This window comes from Lates calcarifer, linkage group LG7_1 (genome assembly GCF_001640805.2).
Source record: "Lates calcarifer isolate ASB-BC8 linkage group LG7_1, TLL_Latcal_v3, whole genome shotgun sequence".
Classification (NCBI taxonomy): domain Eukaryota; kingdom Metazoa; phylum Chordata; class Actinopteri; family Centropomidae; genus Lates; species Lates calcarifer.
In genome coordinates this window covers 3,857,965-3,871,848 of record NC_066839.1, presented here as the reverse complement: position 1 = coordinate 3,871,848, position 13,884 = coordinate 3,857,965, and the positions used below count along the sequence as shown (strand labels likewise).

Below are 13,884 nucleotides of genomic sequence, written 5' to 3'. Positions count from 1 at the left end.
ATAAATTAAATGTGAGTTATTCCAGAGCTACAACGTGCATCACTCTACCCTAGAGCTTGAGTTGTGACGTAATTGGTTCATCCAATCAAATGGCTTCATGAAAAGGAAGTTCATTTTCTAGCTAAAACGTGATGTGACGTCTTTCAATTAAAAATCTGACAAATGCGATCACACTGTTAATCATCATGTGCAGTTTAATGACATAAGATTTAACAGTAAGAGTCCTGATATAGCAAAAGAAAACATGGCAAGAAAGTCTCAGTACAATTACTGCAGCTCTGTATCTAAAGTGCCATGTGTTGTTTACTTGTAAACAAACAAAACAAATGATACAAACAAAACAGGCACCCATAATAAAACCATCACTCCACAGTGATAACACTGACCAGAAACTCCACATCAGTAGCTTAAGTGTTTGCGTTTGATGCTGCTTTGTATTTTAGAACATTTCAGAGGTTTTAGTTACGTCTTTCTCTGCAGAAAACATAAAGGAGCATGTGATGTGTTGTTATACAGTAAATTAACTGTATATTCTAACATAGATCAGATTAGACCATCTACTATATTAAAATTCTGCTCATATATTAATGCATCAGAAATAATAATCTAGTTATAGAATATTTAATCATACATAAATTAAATTGGTTACTCTGCTGCAAAATGAGAACTTTTACTAATGATATTTTGTACATTTAACTGATAATACCTCTGTATTTTTACTTAAGTAAATATTTAATGCAGGATTCACTGGTAAATTACTACTTGTAACCAAGTAAAGGCTGAGTCCCTGTGTACATCCTGACAGTATCCAGGTTTCTGGTCATGTGCCTGCAGGTGTGTCTTGAGTTCTCAGCCACTATGAGATGGTGCAGAAACCTGGTCTACATGCCACAGTGTCCTGGTCTCTATCAGAGTACTCTATGATTGTCCGTTGTTCCTCTGTCTTCAGGGTTCATGAACAAGAGCTGACGAAGAGGCACGAGAGGGAGCTTGCCGAGCTGAGCACCGCTCACAGCAGAGAGACGCAGAACATGCTGTCGGACTTCAACAAGGCCCAGGAAGTGCTGAAAGACAAGATCTCCGCTCTCCAGATACTGTATGTACTCACTGTAAATACTCTGTGTGCTTGTGTCAAATAGTGGTCTGTGGCACAGAGGAGGAACGTTTATCTCATTCTCAGTTCGTGATCTCAGGTCATCGTATTCGTCCCAGATAATATAACTGTGTGTTGTCAGGTGCCAAGTGGAAGCTTTAAACAACAGACAAGTCTCCAGGGAGAGTTCACACCTGCCTGAACACTCTTAGAGATTTAACTCTTTATCCACATCTACACTTGTTCATATGCTCTCCTCTAATGATGTAATGATGCAGTGACCTACGCAATCACTGCATCACAGACAATTAGGTCACATCTAAAAAACACTTTCAGCTGTTAGTCATATAGGAACAGGCTCCTCCACACAGACTATTTTTATTTTCATATGCGTCAGGTGAAGTGGAGTGTAAATAAGAGGGGGCTGTGATGAATTATTCTCTTCTCCGCTAATCATATTGCTTGCGTCATACGTTATAAACAGCTGCACCGAGCACGACGGTGCATGACGAAACTGGCTCGCCATGGAAGGCAGCACCAAGAGATTTACTGCAGTCTGAGGCCCGTGCTGCCTCAGTCTGTACCTGAGCTGCATTCTTCTGGAAATAACGCACTCCGGTTTCAAAACAAAAACAAAAAAACAAAAAGATAAAATTACTCCATGAAATCAAAGATTTAAGAAAAAAAAAGAGGAACACAAATGCAGGCATTGTCTAGAGGCTCTGAATCCAAATGCATGAGGCGTAATGTGCCTTTATGCATGCTCTCACACATTGTTCTGTGGTTTGGAGGCGATTTGATTAAACAGCACTGTCCAGAATTGTCTGGCAAGAAGGCGTCGCCGGCTGATTCCAACTTGTTGAAAGTTTCCAGTCCCAGTTCCAGTTTCATCTGCGAGATTAATGTTTGTGCATCGTCACATAAACTGTAAAAACTGCCTGGAAATTTAGTTTTTCACAAACACAGTGAGCAGAGCCTGACGTCTTCATCTGAGCATGGTTGTGTTTTTGTTTATTTATTCAGTCCAAGCAGCACCATTGTATTGCAGAGCTCACTGTTATCTCAACTGAAGTATAAACTGTAAGTGAGACACACTGAACCAACAGAGGAAATAATCCGTTTTTAAGCACTAAGCATCAAATAAAAGGCCTTTCTTACTTAATGCTCCAACTTTCAGTGGTACTTTTTTGGTACTTTTACTTCCTTTATAGAAGTAAAAGTACCAATAACAATAACACTAACTAACTAACAGATGGAGGCAGTGGTATTCCAGCAGCTCCTGTGTTCTGCTTGGTAAAATAGTTTTTGTCTGGTAGTGATATATAGTGATGTTTCTGGTTAAACAAAAAGCATCTTACTCTTTAATAAAAAGATCAGTCTCTGTAGGAATCTTATCCATAACACTTATAATACCAATCTAAGACTTCTCCTTTAAAACATTCAAATCAGATACAAAGCATCAAACTCTAGTCACGTCCTGCCAGATGTACAGTACACAGTAACATCAGTCTACAAACCAAATGTAAGAACCCACAGAGATCAAAGATAACGTATAGATTCACAAGAACTGTGGATCAAAGACGTTTCACTTAACAAGTGAATCTAATTAGTGGGAGGAAATATGTCTCTTATCACTGCAGATGAAACACAAGATTTATATCATTGATGACAAACTGTGAGGACACTCAACCAGAGGTCAAGGTAGAGTGATATGCAACTACAGAACGCATAAATAAAAAGCCAAGGGATGCAGTAGATGTTGAGGGTACAGTTAAAGAGAGATGGATTACAGAGCAGAAGAAGAAGAAGAGATGGATGCAGCAGAAAAAAAGACAAGGGGAGAGTTTTAGAGTCACAGAGTGAGGTAAAGAAAAAAGAGTCATATGAGAAACTCTGCAGCACATGTTGTGACGTGTGTCAGAGAGTCAGGAGACATGCAGCAAGCTAGCATCGTCTTCAGAGCTGACCTCCTTTCAGTCGGACTGAGCTGAGAGCAAAGTGCCACCTGCTGGACCACAGAGGATCTGCATTTAAAGAGAGCACAGTCATCAATCAAATATCCATTTTACTAGCCAATATTTCATCTACAAATAAACTGTCACACTTAATTATTATTTTGAATACAGTATTAATTAAACAAAGCCTTGTCTACAATGACACGACAAGACAACGAATGGAGAGCTGAAATGTTCCAGTATTTTCTCTGACAAGTTCTCAGAATGAGTGCACGTACTGAGATGTACGTAATATTATTAATTATACTATATACTATACTATATAAACATACACTAATACTAGTATATGTTTTTTAATCATAAATAAATAAATAAAATCCATCAGAGCTCTCCAATTCTGACATGTTTATAACAGTCAAGATTTTTTTAAGTAAAGTGAAAACATCTGCACCCAGGATACAAATAATAAAAGTCAGATAAAGTAGAAAGTAAAGTAGAGACAGTTAACAAACAGTTAACAAACAGTTAACAAACAGTTAACAGTCTACACTCTCTGTGTTATTTTGACCAGTTTTCTGGGACAAATTTACTTTTAATCATCAGCAGTTTTTACATTTTTTTCTGACAGTTTCTTCACTTTACCCCCTAAAGAGACATTTCTGAGCCTTTCCCCAGAGATGATCGTCTCGTCTAATTAACCAAAACACAGATCTGTCCCAACCACCGCCGCCTAATTAATCACCGTGGTGACGACAGCCCTCTCCCTCCCTCCCTGGACGGGCTGCTGAGAATACCTCACCGTTTAAGCTCCATGAATATTTAAATATTTTGTCCCGTGTCTGTTCCTTGTCAGTTGATTCCTCAGGAGGGTTTAGTTACTAAGCTCGTCTGTGGGTTACAGTTTGTGTTTGTTTGGGTTTTGGTTGTCATGACAACCAGAGCTGCAATTTGTAATCGCATCCGTCGTCGCATCAGAAGCAGTGTCTGTCAAAATCATACATCTGGACACCTGAGACATAATTACAGTCAGCACTTAAACGACAGTCGTCAAATCAGAGTGTGAAGTATGATAAACTGCAGGTAACCATGGCAACAAGCCCCTGCTTCCTGCTACATGTCAGTTAACATCTGGACTCTCAGGACGGCAAAAAAAGAAACACCTCTTTCCTCTCAGACAGAGCAGATCCAAACAGCCCACGAGCCCAAATTCATCATGAAAACTTTGGGCGTCGCTGTCAGGAATTTATAAAACTGAATATCCCTCTTCTTCATGGTTTGTGTGAATCTCATAAGGATAAAATACAGCCCCACCACACAAATCACACAGCCCTTAGAAAGATGAAGCTGTCTCTGGCAGGTGTAGATAACACTCTGCTGCTTTTACACAGGCAGTAAATTCTTGTTTAGTTTGTGTGTTGTTGTTCTTATGAGACGAACAGTATCAAAGCCTTTTACAACTTTCTTTTTTTTATATTCTTGTCTTCTTTTTGTCTTTCACCTCTATCCTCTTTGATAATTATCCCCTTAATGGACTGTGTGTGTGTGATCATGCACAATGAGTTTTCTATTAGAAGAAAACTAATGACTTAACAGGGAATAGGCTGCAGTTCCTTATCCATTATTGCTCATTGGTTATTTTATTTTTAAACCTAAAAGTGCATTATCCCACTTATAAAATAGCCACTTAATCAAAAAGAAAAAGGGATAGTGTCTAAATTAAAGCTGTTTTTAGTCATTTTTTAAGAAAAAAGGCAAAATATTTCCTGGTTCCAGCATCTCCAGTGTAAATATTTGCTGGTTTCCTTTGTCTTCTACAGTTGTAAACTGAATATCTTTGGGTTTTGGTCCATTATTCAAACAAAACAAGACATTTGAAGATGTGACCTTGAGCTCTGAGAAAGTGTGATGGACATTTTTCACTAGTTTCTGACATTTCATAGACGCAAACACACCAAACTCCATCTAGAATTCTTGATATTGTCTAAGTTTCCTGGCTGGATATCAGAGATGAACACTGTTTTTTAAAGACTTCTAAGTCTTTTTAACTGATCTACAGTTCAGCATTAATGTTGAACTTGTTGGGCCTGATTCCAGGGAGATTGTACCTGCTCAACAAAGTTGCACAGAGCAAGAGCAGGTGTTCAAAGAGCAGAGTTTGAATGAAAGAGACTGCAATTCCCCTTATTACAAGTCAGTATAAAATGATTGTGAGGCTGTTATTTTAAGGTAAAGTAGTTACAAAATGTTGCTTTAAGGTTTTGGATGCAAAAAGCCAGAGTGATTTTTGTAATAAAAACAAACAAGGTGTCATGCTGTGAGTTTGCTCATGCTGGCAGAAACTGCAGCAGCAGCTACAAAGGAAAATGACACAACCAGAAGGTGGTGAAGATAAGAGAAGCACTAACCGACACTTCCTCTTGACCATCAGTCATTGTCAGGTTTAAGCTTTGAAGTCCAACTATGAGACTCAAAGTCATCATCTTATCACAGACGCCACCTTCACCAAAAATGAACTACTCCCAGAAAAACCACGTCATCACCTTGTTGTGACCTCTGACATGTGGAGCAGCAGTGGACCGATGTGGACCGATGTGGATTTTGAAGAAAATCGGTTATGGATTGCATAAACGCCAAGAAATAGCAGGTGCGTTCATCCAGGTCCTGGAAATACCCTGTCCATGTGATCTGAAACAAACCCCAAAAATCTGATAAACACCACTGGTGACTCTGGACTCCCTTGCCTTTTTCTGTGTCACTGACACTCCAGCTGGGTGTGACAGAGGGGCTTCCTGCTCAGTCAAGGGTTGTTGATGCTGTGGCAGTCAGGCATAAAATAGTTGGACACCAAACATTTGGCTTCAGGCGTGCTCCCGCCCAGAGGAAATTCAGCTACAGTTCAACCCGCTAGTACCAGGATATATATATATTTACCCAGTGGAACAAGACGCTCTACATTAGGCAGAATATTTGGATGCGATCATGAACTCTCTGCCAGCCTCAGAGGAAACAAGTTTACTCCATTAGAGAAGATTTTATTTGTCTGGCTCTATTAGGAGTTTACTGAACAAGTGGGCTCTCTGGATGTATTAGCCTGAGATGTTTTTTTTTTCCTGATGTCAGTGTGTGACTGAGAGTCTTGGCCAAAGTGACTGTTACAAGGGACAATTAGATTAAAACTTAAAACAGCACATTACTTACAGTTCTTCAGTATATAACGCTTTTGAACAATGACAGAGAGGTGTTTCTATTATTTAGGCTACTGTCGTTGCTATAAATGTGGCAAAAACCTTCACGATGGTAGGATTTATTTTAAGATTGTTGTATTAAACAGCGAGGTGGACCTGATATACTGGCAACTGACGGTTAAACAGTTGTTTTTTGTCAAACACAGACACAGCCAGAGCAGCCAAAATAAATCAGTTAAATTCTCTTTAAGTAGTTAAATAATTGTTGTACATACACTGTAGTGTATCAGCTATAATTTAAGCTGAAATGTTCCTTTTCTTTGTTCTGCATCAGTCAGTTTTTGTCAAACACCAACCCAGCCTGAGCAGCCAAAGAGACTCTGATGCCTGAGCTGCAGAAAAATGTTTGACAAACAGGAGGAACACGATGAATCTGCAATCAGAAGGGCACAGAAGGACCAGCACAGCAGCAGACAGCATATCTGATGAAACTGCAGATCAGTATGTATCAGTATCACTGAGCAGAGCTTCGGTGGCTGCTCCCGTACAGCACTGGACATTCCTTGGAGAGATCGCAGTTTATCGGGAGGACAAGCTGCTCTGGTGCTCGGCCTTTAAGAAAGTGTGATTTCACGCTGTGGCATAAATGTCACAAAGATACCCCTCAGTGGCTTGTACTGTGGTGGTGTGGGAGGTGAAAGGCTGTTTAGCTCACTGTCACATAAAGTATTGGCAAAACCACAAACAGGTTCACAGCTAAACATGCGGAGAAGACGTGTTTGATCAAATAAAAAGCACTGTCACTTTCTGAGAAGGCCTCTCATCTGTACAGCCAAAGGAGGAAAAAGCAGACTTTTAACTGATCTCAGTGATCGTTTTGTGCTTAATTTTTTAGTATTTTGTGTTTTACTGGAACTCGATGAGAAAGATTAAATCTTTCTTTGTTCTTCTTTAATTTAAAAATGAAAAAAAATGGAGCAACAGATGACTCATATCACATCTTGTATAATGGTAACATTTAAAAGACAAATTTCTGAATCAGAGAAAGTGAAATGATACCAAATGCATTTTTCTATAAACTGTGTCCCTCTGTTGCCAAATGGAGGCTTTCAAAGGCTTTTTGTTTCATTTTATTACACGTTCAAAAAAATTTAGTCATTTACCAACGGTGTCATTTATGATAGGTTGTTTTTCGCTTGAAGAATATTTCATTCTGCTCAGCGATCTTTAGCATGTGCTGCATTAGGGGGAAAATGTCACCGGATGTGAAATGACTCTGAGGTTTTACACAAGTGGTGATTTCTCTGAAGGCCAGTCGGAAAATAACAAAAAAATCCATTATAGCATTGTTGAAAGTTCTCATAACTCACAGAACCAAAACAACCTCCGGAGGATCCTGTGCAGAGCTGCTTTTTATTTCAAATTATGACCTTTTAATAGTTTTTGTGATGAGGAGAGGAGAGGGCAGGAAAGGGAAGGGACCGGGAACAATTACTGTTTTATTGATCGAAAGCTAATGAAAAAGGAAAGCCTATGAATCACTCATCTTTTTATTCCTTGCAGTGCAGGTATTTAATTCTCATATCTCATAAATGCTTCCATCAAGTACATACTCCCTAAAAAGCAAGACCTAATGAGTTTACCTCGCCCTTACTCCTGCTCTTTACTTGTTGTTTAACTGATATTTATTGTTGCACATTTAGATTTTGAGTGCTGTCTTAACTTTCTTTCTCTTGACTGTTGTATTCACGTAAGCTGTCTAAACCTGAATGATGTGCAGTGGATGTTTTGTGCAGGATATTTATGTTTTTGTCTTTTTTGTGTCTCCTCATACAGGCTGGAAGGAACAGAGGAGAAGTTCAGGAACAGGGAGAGTCGTCCTGAAGATCTGCAGATCATTGCAGAGCTGAAAGACATGGTCTCTGAGAGAGAAAGTCTAGTCAAGAAACTGGTGGTAGGTAGCTGCTAATGAGGTAGCACCAAAGGCAAAAGAAGGTGTTGGTGTGAAAAGAAAATTACTCAATCTCCTGTTTGTTTTTAGATCTTGGATGATGGTTTTGTTTTTCTCTAAATTAAGCAGTAACAAGTTAGTGTTTGTGTCCAGTCGGTTCAGTTGGATTTACAAGGCAGTTTTCCCCAAACACAACTGGTCATGGGCTGTTGATGAACTGTTGATGTATAAATGCAAAGAGGTAGAAACATAGGTAACTTTGTGAAGGTCAACAGAAGACATAAATAGGTTTCTCAAATGGCACAAGCAGGATTCAAGTTGGTTGCAAAAGGTTTAATGTTTATCAACACATAGGTTTTACTGGAGTGACAAGTGACTAAGTAACTTTAATGACAATATTCTCGGGACAAACCATGTACAATACAGGTATTCAGTCAGTTGTGTGACTGAATCAATGAAATTATTTGACCTGAAGAAAAGATGCTAATGAGAACAAATCAGGATCCGAGACACAGCCCTGAGACACACCACTTTTGATAACGTTAGCATTACTTACCAGTCTAGAAGAAAGATTGCGATTTCAGCATCAAACTTTGTTCTTTTACTCTCTGTCTCCAGAGGTGGAAAGCAGTATCAGTGTTAACTCTTTTCTTCTGCTGAAGTTAGCATGCTAACCAGCTAGCCAACATTAGAGGATGAAGACGTAGTGCTGTCCAGAGGACGATGACTGAAGTAAACAGCTGCTAATGCTGATGTTGCTGTATAGTAATCACAAAAAGTTATTTCCAATAAACTAGTAAGTCTTTACCTCACTTTTAACTTCCCCAAAGGATAAAGAAGAACAAAATGTCATGTTTGCTTTTCTAACTTATCTGAAGCTTTAGTTAAAGACCATTTCACATTGACAGGGCTGGCCTTACTTTCTGTCTTTTGGACAGTTTGATATCCGATGTGCTTCACCTCATTAACGCTGTGATTTCATTGGTTTGTCAGGGACACAGCTGACAATAACACTAGGCTACTGCAGTTTCACTGCGCTAATCACATTATAAAGGTGACTTTATAAATCAGCTTACATTTGTCACGGTGTAGTGCTGTTGTCATTGAGGTTTCTGAGTCGTGAGCTTGTGTCTGAGATCCACAGTCTGTTGTTGTTTTGAGGTAAAAAGATGACATTCAGAGTGCTTAAAGAATAACTTACAGGTCCAAAATCCAGATGGGAAGAAGAATTTAGACCAAGAGGACAGATACAATGATTAAAATGAATGTTTTGAAGCAGCAGCATAAAACTGCAGTGTCAAGTGTGTATGCTTCAAAAAAAAGTTTGCAGACAGAACTCATTAAATGTGTGATTTTCAGTCTGTTGAGTCTTCCACGGCCTTTCAGGCTGTCAGCTAACGTGATTTTCTCCTCCAGGACGATAAGAAGTTCTACCAGCTGGAACTCGTCAACAGGGAGACCAACTTCAACAAAGTGTTCAACGCCAGTCCTAACGTAGGAGTTATCAACCCGCTCATCAAGGTAGGCCCGGATATCCTGTAACACACCACACACAGGGGCACTCTGACAAGCCTGTTGCTTTATTTTACTACATAGCAAAGATGATATCCACTCCATCTCATTTCATATCCATCAGTGCTGATCGATCAGAAGGACAATCAGTACTGAGGTTTTTAAGAAGGAATATTGTTGCATTTTAACAACTATAAATCATGATCCACTGTAATTTTCAAGTGTTGCTCTAATTGCTGTTGAACAAATGAGACCATTTTGAGGAGATTGTCAGACTTTACCAAGGTTGAACTGAGCAGGAAACTTGATGCACTCTTTTATTGCACAGCAACACAAAAGTGAGCTCTTTTACAACAAGAGACAGGATTAAGATGTTCTGCTGATACACTGCTAAAACTTTCAGAGTTCACAGCAATGGCAGATGGTAAAAGGGCAATGGGAAAATCAGTTTTAACAAGTCATTCTTTTCTGTAAAATGAAGGTTGTCTAGGACAGTAGAAGAGGACAGGAAATGGTGTGATTAATTGGAAATGTGGTGTTTTTTTCCTCTTTTGTTAAATAACAGCACCTCTGGTATGAGATGGAGGCTAACAGTTGTACCAAGGTTTCATTTGTTTACAGCAATTAAAGCAAGGTGTCGCAGTTCGGAGGGTTATCTAAAATTCAATGCACCGCCAAAGTATAACTATTTATGGTTTCTTAATTGAAATGGCCCTCACCTTTGATGAAAAGCACCTACAGTATACAAATACGCAACACTGACACATTGTAAGAGATAATATCTCAAATGTACTGATCATATAAAAATCACCATATTTGTCTTTAATAGAAGAGTTACTGTGTCTGATACACAGCTGTAGTTCATGGAAATTATGGCATTGAATTGGAAAACTAAATGGTCACTTTGCCTTTCTTGTAAATCAGTCAGATTTTAAAATATGATCACAGTTGTAGTTTGACATGCTTTAAAGCCCCTGAAGACTTTTAAATCAGTATTTCAATATAACATTAAATATTATTATTATTGCTGAAGTGACATTTTTGAAAAGTAATTTAGCAATTTAACGCAGATAATTTGCTGTATTGGGAGGGCGTGAATAGATTTTGGCCAGACCATCTACCAAATGTTACAAGATTTCGATTCAAATGTTGCTAAATCATGATTGGTCCATAGAAGTGTGTGACATCACAGTGTTCCAACCAAGCCCCGCCCATTTCATACCAGTAAAAAGAGCACTAAAAATAAGAAAACGAAAAACTACAGAAATCTCTAAAGTGAAACAACCAAACCTGTTTTATAACTTTGTGAGAAGATGGTGTGTTTGAGAAATACAAATTCAGGGCCTTTAAAGCTCCCAGTGCACCTGGATAACATGATATTTCATTCTTCACAGTACGTCTGAGTTGAATGGTTCCCACTGCATGGTCAATTTTTAAATGTTGACACCATCTCTTGGGTTCTATAACTTCCAGTATTTTTTGTTCTTGCTGTTACATGTATTCTTTCCACATATCTGTATATGTGACGTGTGTTCACCAAATTTAATTTATCATGTGTGCGTTAACGTTCAAGTGATTCTTCCACCCGGTTCGATTCTTCTTCCTGACTTTTTCTCCAGCTTTCCTTTGCTTTCCAAGCCATTTGTTAGTGTGAGATGTTTCCTGCTTTGACACATCTCTTCTCATCTGAATTTCCATTCTGCTCAGAGCGATTGGTGCTTTAAGACTGAGACTGAGTGATGCCAGTCTTCAGACTGATCCATTCACTCTGCTTCGATCAACATATAAATATGATCACGTTAGCACGCTGCTCTTTTCCTGTCTCTCACCGACTGGACTGTTACGACCTCTAGAGCTCTCCCTGTACTCCATTTTCCCTTTTTTCCTCCATTTCTTCCTATCTTTTATTATTATTTTTGTTTTAAACTTCCCTTTTGCTCCTTTTTTGACCCCCGTGCCCCTCCTTTTTCTTTTTTTTTTCTGTGTAGCAAAAGAAAAAGAATGAGAAAACAGCAGCCAGCAGATTCAGCAGCTCTCCTAATCTCAGGGCTCTGGAGGCAGCAGGTATGGGCGTGGGTGTGGTGGGTACAGGAAGTGGGCAGCTCCCACAGCCCCCACCCCCGCCCCCAGCCCAGCCCAGCCGTCTAGAGCCCATCCCCAACTCCCCCCTTCACCACCTTGAGCTCAACTCCAACAAACCTCTTCCCCCGCCGACCCCTCCCACCGAACCCAAGAAATTCATGAGGTGAGACCTTTTCAGCCCCGACGGGCAGCAAGCTGGTCAATCCATGCATCAGTCATCCAATCACAGGCTTCTGTTTAATTAGAAAATCCTGTGGATTAAAGAGGTTGAAGCACTTATACTAATTTGACTCGTAGCCTGAGTCAAACTTTGAATATAGATGCTAAAATAATAAAAACACCAGAACGCAGTTGTTTCTGGCTTTGTAAATAAACGTCTCAATGCAACAATAACTGATTTACATTTTCATCCTTTTCCTGCCAACTCTGGCCCTTTCACAAACCATAAAGAGCATTAAGTCATAATCATCACGAGCTGCAGAGTGTAAAATAAAAGCCTTAAAACATGTTGTAACTGACCTATTAGCTAAGCCCCGCGCCCAGTAACTGACAAGCTTTCTGTTTTCACACACTGTTATACAGCTTACAGTGATTTCAGCCAGTGTTTGATAAAAGTAGGCCTCTCATTTCCAGCCAACAGTTCTGCCAGCTGAACTGACAACTGTTGCTAGCAGAATTTGTTAGCTGTAGCTAGCTAGCTAGCTAATTAAGCAGACATTATCTCTCTGAGTTGGCTCAAAATGTTGTCTCTGGCTGACTTGTCTTAAAGCAAAAACCTTGTAAAGGTGTTTTAAAAATGTACATAATGGCTACATGTATGATATCATGCTAAAAAGACTGAGGGTAAAGCTGAGTGTCCCAGGCGAATAGTTAGCATCACTCCCAGTTGATGATTACAGTGTAGAGCTAATTATCCCTATTATTATGAGTGGATGGACAAGTCATTAACATTAAACTGGTTTTTAATGTAATATCTAAAAAATTATGTAGTATATTAAATGCCCCTGTCCTTAAGACTATTTAGCTGGATATGCTAACGTATGCAGCTTATGTTAGCGCAAACAAACATACTATAACCATATCTACTTAACATTGTTGCACTTATATTTTTTATTTATTTATTTATTTATTTTGGTTTGTTAAAATTTGTGGTCAGGGGAGGGATTTAGCAAATGGTCAGTTAAAAAATACTGTTAGGTGATGTCTGCCTCCTGTTAGACTCTGAGGTTTATACTGTGCAACAGTGACTGATCCTCAGCTGACATTAAAGGACAGGACTGCATTTTCCTGCTGAACCTCTGAGATATCAGCAGCATCACAGCTCTTTAAATACAAGTGATAAATACTTAGAAATTGACATTGTAACCTGAACATAAACACAAGCGTTCTATATGCGACTGAAGCTTCAAAGAATGGCCTTGGAATGCAAAAGGGGCATGTTTTTATTTTTTATTTTTCCTTTCCACGGTTGTGTGTCTGTCAGTCTGAACATGTTAACAGTGTGCATGCTCTTCCCCTTCTCTGTACAGGAAGTTATACAACTTGCTGTTTTATTAATATTTATCGTAGCTTTTTTTTGTTATTGCATTGTGTCATTTCGTGATTGTTTTTTTTATCATCCTCATCTTCATCTGAACTTTAGCATGTTGCACACGCTGCACTTTTCCTCCTCAACTCCAAATGGGATTGATTATTTTTGCACAAAGTAAATAAACTATTGTGTCATGTGAATTTATATAATGAAGTAGATATTGTCTTTTGCTATCATGGACAGTCCTCTCTGTGTGTGGTGGTGTCTTATTTTGAAAACAGCTTTACTACTCAACTCTGTGGTCCAATAAATGCTTCTCTTTGATCAGTCGCTGTGGTGTGAACTGATATGACGATGAAGTGTCTTAACATGCTTCTCACATGAATACATGCAGTGTGTGTATTTGCATGCCAAGAAGTGTGTTTTTTAAGCACCACTATTTAGCATGTGTGAGTGTATGGGTGCGTGTGTGAGCATGTTTTGGATAGTAGTTATCGATTCTGCTGCATGTTCTGCTGCTGTTTGTGTAAAGAATGAGATGGGATGGCTGCTCTGCAAAAGCTTGGGACTCTCCT

General features: G+C 39.1%; 1 protein-coding gene across 3 annotated transcripts in view; it reads left to right on the top strand.

Annotated features, from left to right (window-relative positions):
- fam184ab (family with sequence similarity 184 member Ab) overlaps nucleotides 1-13,884 on the top strand; it is a 118,954-nt gene that overhangs the window by 101,626 nt on the left and 3,444 nt on the right. For 2 of the 3 annotated variants that reach the window (XM_051071756.1, XM_018679516.2), the window contains exons 18-21: nucleotides 950-1,096; nucleotides 8,070-8,187; nucleotides 9,601-9,705; nucleotides 11,685-11,941. In XM_051071756.1, the coding sequence (XP_050927713.1) occupies nucleotides 950-1,096; nucleotides 8,070-8,187; nucleotides 9,601-9,705; nucleotides 11,685-11,941 (627 nt within the window). The remainder of the gene's footprint in view (nucleotides 1-949; nucleotides 1,097-8,069; nucleotides 8,188-9,600; nucleotides 9,706-11,684; nucleotides 11,942-13,884) is intronic. The other variant, XM_018679517.2, reaches the window with a different exon arrangement.